The sequence below is a fragment of the Myotis brandtii genome, unplaced genomic scaffold (assembly GCF_000412655.1).
Source record: "Myotis brandtii unplaced genomic scaffold, ASM41265v1 scaffold855, whole genome shotgun sequence".
Taxonomy (NCBI): domain Eukaryota; kingdom Metazoa; phylum Chordata; class Mammalia; order Chiroptera; family Vespertilionidae; genus Myotis; species Myotis brandtii.
This window is the reverse complement of record NW_005371476.1, coordinates 99381-105380: the sequence shown is the minus strand read 5'-3', so window position 1 is coordinate 105380 and position 6000 is coordinate 99381. Positions and strand designations below refer to the sequence as shown.

The window sequence follows — 6000 nt, the reverse complement described above, 5'->3', positions numbered from 1 at the left end:
CCGTGCGGGCCCTTTTCCGGGGAGCAGGGTCGACAAGCCGCCGCGGCAGCTGGTTGGGCAGGAAATTGGTCGGAAGATGAAGAAGAAACGAGCGGGTGGGTGACTTCCACGGGGAAAGTTCCGGGGACGCCTCCACAGACGGTGGACATTTCTTTGATGTGTGGGCACCATCGCAACGACTCGGGGGTCACCGACCCTTTTCCCGCGTCTCCTGCGAATCTTCCTGGTTTAGGTGTTTCTCCTGGAAAGACGTCGGCTATTCGGCCAGTAAAAAGGCACTGAACGATCAGGAAACTTTCTTGGGGGGCATTGCCATGACTTCGGATTGACCAACCGCGAAGATAGTCGGACCCCCTGCTGACACGTGTCAGCCTGCAGGCGGCCGGCTCCCTCGCGGGGTGAGGGAAGGGGTACCCCCCGTGACTGACCTCAGTTCCCGGCCCGCGGACAGGCGGTGGCTGTGAAGTCCCACGTGGACGTGGGCCGTTGTCCTCAGCTCGCGGGCCCGTCTGAAAGGTGGTGGACCCTCCTCCGGAAAGGGGCCCCGTCCTGGCTTTATGGGGCAGCAGCCTGGAAAAGTGCTTGGGGACCAGCGGAGGCCGAGCCTGCCTGCCCTGCACTTCATCAAGGTCGCAGGGAAGAAGGAGTCCTCCAGGCACGGGGGCCCCCCCTGCAATGTGTTTGTGGAGCATGGTGAGTGCTTGCCCCGCGCTCTGGGCCCGTTTCCCCTGGGTGTTCAGCTCGGGGGAGGCATGCATGAGGGTCGGGAGCCACCGCGCCGGTGTCGGTTCCTTCCTGTGCTGCTGAAAACTTGTTACTGTAGCTATCCTGGTTTCTCTGCAGAAGAAAAAGTTGCGTGGTGACGGTTCGTCATTATTCAGTATTTATTTATTTTTTTTGAGTTGCTTATTTCTTGTCTGACTCTCACCGGCTGTCGGTTGACCTTGGACAAGCCATTTCACTCCCAGTTTCCTGAGGAGGTTGGACTTCAGCGCTTTCCCAGGATCCGCCGTCCACGATTCTGCTCCAACCTGAGGCTGGGCTGGTCCCGCAGGTGCACAGAGCCTGTGCTACTGTATCCACAGAGAGCTTTTGTCAGTCCTCCCCCAAAGCGTCAGAATCGCAGGTCCCCGTTGGCACCCATATCCTTGCCCTTTTCAGGCACGAGTACTCACTTGGGAGCTGCTGTGGGAAAATCAGGCAGGGAAGCAGCATTCCATGTGAATGGATACCCAGCTTCTCCTTGTTTTACTTTATACCAGGAGTAATCCTTTCCCATGGATGCAGTGAAAGTTCCTCCTCCACTCTCCCTGTTTCAGATGACATTTGGGGCAAAAAAGTTGTCTTTGACATTTTTATGGACATAGTTGGCATTTGAGTTCTGACAGTACATGTTACACTGTTCACTTCTAGTAATTCTGCGTGAAGTTTTCAGTAAGGGTCAGCTTAGAAGATGTTTGTAAGGAGTGGACCACGAACCAATAAATTAGGGTCCTCTTTGTACACTTGCAGCCTGACATTTTTCAGACTGGGTACTTTATATTAAAACTAATTTTAATATAATGCATGAAATTTGTGCAAGAGTAGGCCTTCCTTCCCCCGGCACCTGGGACCTGGGCTTCCCTCCGGCCCCCGGCAGGCACCTGGGACCCAGGCTTCCCTCACAGCCCCAGCTTCGTCCGGAAGGACATCTGGAAGGATGTCCGGTCTAATTAGCATATTATGCTTTTATTATTATAGATATTGGTTGAGCCCACCAATCCTATAAGCAAAGATGTGTGCAAGCGACATAAACTTTAAAATTCAACCATAAATACCTCTTAACAATGGATGACTACAATAAACAAAGGTCTCTGTTCAGTGAACTTGCATTTGACAGTTAAGGTTTGACTTTCTTACAGAAAAATATCCACCTCATCTAAATGTTCTGGGTACTTGGATTTTACTTTGCCTTAAAACATTTGGTTATATTTTAGCATTGGTTTTAGATAGGCAAATATGGTAATATGTTATGTTCTGGTGCTTCCCAAATTCAGCATTTGTAAAGTGAATTATTTACATTTTAAATTGCTAGTGAAATAGGAAAATTGGTTCAGATTTCAGGAGAGCTTTGACCAAACTTAGAATTTAAAATGTACATAGCAGTGACCCAGTAAAATCTCACTCTTGGGAAGCTATCCTGGTATAGAACAGTGTAGTCCCCTAGATGTTCCTGATATACCCCTTTGGGGGTCCAGGGTTAAAACTGTTTGCATATTAATGCAATACCAAGATGTTATTTGTACTCTTTGCATGAATGGTGCAAAAGTAATGCATGAATCAAGGCTGTGGCACCTAACTACTAGTATACTGGTAGCCATGTATGCATGCTATGCACCCATAGTTTAAAAAAAAGGGCTTTCACTTAAGAATGTCCTTGGTGAAGTAGCAAAAACTATTAATGTTATTAACTTTTGACCCTTGTGTGTATGTGTTTAATATCCTATGGGATGAAATGGGAAGAATGCATAGCACTTTTCTGTTGTGTATTGATTATCTCTAGGCAGAGCACTGGGGCAGTTGTTTGAGTTGGAAGCTGAACTAGTGCTTATATCATGGACTATCACTTTTACTTGAAACTATGATGAAAAACTACGACTGACAGATGATGGTTATTCAGTTAACATATAAAGGAATCTTTCAAAGAAAACAACTGGTAGTATCTGTTGCCAAAGATAAAATTTTAGCTTTCCAGCAAAAAATAGATTGTGGAAATAATCTTTTTTTTTTTTACTTTTTTTAAATTTTAATTTTGTTTTATTGCTTAAAGTATTACAAAGAGTATTACATATGTCCCCCCACCCCCATGGAAATAATCTTATTTTGTAGAGATTGGTGGTAATATTTATAAATGTGCTATTTTGATATCCTCCTATATAATAAAAACCTAATATGCTAAGTGTCTGGTTGACCAGTTGGCTGTTCAACCAAATCAAAGCGTAATATGCTAATGATATGCTAAGACCGCTCAACCGCTTGCTATGATGTGCACTGACCACCAGGGGGCAGGCAGTCGACTGGTCAACCAGTCTCTATGATGTGAACTGACCACCAGGGGGCAGTCGACTGGTCGACCAGTTGCTATGACATGCACTGGCCACCAGGGGGCAGGTGCTCCGACTGGTAGGTTAGCTTGCTGCTGGGGTCCAGCCGATCAGGACTGAGCGAGATGGGCCAGACATGCCCTGGAGCCCTCCCGCGGTCCCTCCCTGGGCCCCGATCGTCCCTCCCTGGGCCCTGATTGTGCACTGGTGGGGTCCCTTGGCCTGGCCTGCGCCCTCTCATAATCTGGGACCCCTCGGGGGATGTCGGAGAGCCGGTTTTGGCTCAATCCCGCAGGCCAGGCTGAGGGACCTCACTGGTGTACAAATTCGTGCACTGGGCCTCTAGTCTTATAATGAAATGTGTTATTTGGAAGATCTACATAATTCAGTGAATCACTCTTTTCTAAATGATCAACATGTGATATTATAAAATTACATACAGGTAAAAGATTCATTCAAGGTGCAAGATGAACCAATGAATTTTTATGTAACAGAATAAAAAAGTTCATTGATACAGTTTTAGATTCTCCATTACAGCTAACCTTAGGAAACTACCAGTTACCAAGTTTTGGTGTAGTTTCAAAGAATATCTACAGTTATCTAAAAATAGGTTGAAACAGTTATTTTCCAGTTATAACAAAAACATTTATTTTTAAATGAATAATTAAAAATTTTCAGTTTAAACTTCTAGTATGGTAAATAATGATGAGCTATATGAATAAGCTATATAAGCTATATAAACAAAAACTCTTCAGGGTCCTCAATAATTTTCCAGAGTATCAGAGGCCTTGAGAAAAAAAAAGTTTGCCCTAGCTGGTTTGGCTCAGTGGATAGAGCATCGGCCTGCTGACTGAACGTTCCCAGGTTCAGTTCCGGTCAAGGGCATATGCCAGGGTTGCGGGCTCGATCCCCAGTAGGGAGCATGCAATAGGCAGCCGACCCGTGATTCTCTCTCATCATTGATGTTTCTATCTTAAAAAAGTTTGAGAACTGCTGCTATAGAGAGTTTATAAAGAGTGCACATAAGGATGTGTATCGACATACTGTAAAGTACTAATACTGAAAGATGTCCATGTAGTGGCAAAAGGGAATTTGAAGATCAGTCTGCACTATATATATATATATATGTTTTTATTGATTTCAGAGAGAGGAAGGGAAAAGGAGAGAGAGATAGAAACATCAGTGATGAGAGAGAATCATTGATTGGCTGCCTCCTGCATGCCCTATGACTGGGAATCGAACTGTGACCTCCTGTTTCATAGGTTGACACTCAACCACTGAGCCATGCTGCCCTGGAACTCATCATGTTTTTGATAGTCTATTGAATATTCTTACTTGTTGGTGTTGGGGTGTTTGGAGATGGTTTGTTTTTTTAGCATTCCAGTGTGGGGGTTTTTTTTCTTGTGTGTGTGTGGTTGTTTTTTTTTTTTTTGCAAATATAAGCAATTATGCATTTATTATATAAAAGATAGCATAGGATATATACTGTTCTGTACTTTACTTTTTTTGTCTTTCACTCAGTATATCCTCAGGATCTCTCCATATGGGAATATGGGTATTTTAGTTTTTCTTATGGCTGCATTGTACCCCACTATATTGCAAGTGTCATTAATTTTTCAACTAGTCCCCTCTTTCTGGACATTTTTGAGCTGTTACAGTGCTGCAAGAATAACCTTATATCTGTCATTTTAACTTGTGCAAGTTTAGGTGTGGGAGAGCTTGCTAAAAGTGGGAATGCTGGGCTAGAGGGTTAATGCATTTGTAATTTTTATTAGTAGGTAGATGTGACTTTGTAGACTAATAGTAGTAGATATTGATATGGGTACTGGTTGGTAGATATTACTCCAAGTTCCCTTCCGTCTTGTACTAGGTTACACTCCCATTGCTGGTAATGCACAAGAGCCTAGCCAAGCGAGTGTGTTGTCAAACTTTGGGACTTTTACCAATCTGATAAGAAATAACATCTTAGTATGTTTCTGATTAGTAGCTCTCTTATGAATGAGGTTGAGCATTTTTAATATTTTGAAGGAACACATATTTATCTTTTTATGAACCATCTCACCGGGTTCTTTGTGTGCCAGATACTTAAATAGGCACTTGTGCAGGGTAATGGCCCTTCACCCCTGTGTCTCACAAGGAACGACCCCACCCCAGCCTCTCGAGGTGTCCTGAGTAGGTCGTTTTCAGCCCTGGCTGTACTTCAGGTCCTACTCCCAGGGATCGACTTAACTGGTCTGGGGAGATGCCTGTGCCTCAGTGTTTTGTTTTGTTGTTTAATAAGGAGTGACTTCATTCAAAAGGAAGATCGCAAGGAGGGGAGGGATTGTTGCAAAGGGAGAGCACTCTGACCATAAGGTCTGCAAGTGTCTCTCTCTTTTTTTTTTTTTTTTAACTTTCCCGGTTATTCTAACAGGCAGCCTGGATTGAGCATCACCGGCGTAAGCCAGTCATAGGCATCCTAGACTGCTTCAGTCTGACGGAAATCTAGGCCTTTTTTCTTTTCTTTTCTTTTTTAAAATATTTTTATTGATTTCAGAGAGAAAGGGAGAGGGAGCGAGAGATACATCCATGATGAGAGAGAATCATTGATCGACTGCCTCCTGCAAGCCCCCTACTGGGGATCAAGCCCACAACCTGGGCATGTGCCCTTGACCGGAATCGAACCTGGGACCTTTCAGTTCCCAGGCCGATGCTCTATCCACTGAGCCACACCGGCTAAGGCATAGGCCTTTTTTCTTGTGTTGGGCTTGGGGTTCTTTGCTTCTGGAGGTCAGCGGAAGCCATGAGGGCAGCTGGCCTCAGGCTGGAGCTGAAATGCTGGGGCTGCTGCAGCCACCTCCCCTCTGGACTTTGAATTAGGTGACATGATACATTTCCCTTATTATTTAAGCCATTTTGATTTGAATTGACTATTACT

General features: G+C 44.6%; 1 protein-coding gene across 3 annotated transcripts in view; it reads left to right on the top strand.

Moving 5' to 3' along the window:
• Positions 1-6: 6 nt before the first annotated feature.
• ABL1 (ABL proto-oncogene 1, non-receptor tyrosine kinase) overlaps positions 7-6000 on the top strand; it is a 96984-nt gene continuing 90990 nt past the window's right edge. For all 3 annotated transcript variants that reach the window (XM_014532201.1, XM_005884794.2, XM_005884795.2), the window contains exon 1: positions 7-693. In XM_014532201.1, coding sequence (XP_014387687.1) covers positions 558-693 — 136 coding nt within the window. In that variant the 5' untranslated portion in view covers positions 7-557. The remainder of the gene's footprint in view (positions 694-6000) is intronic.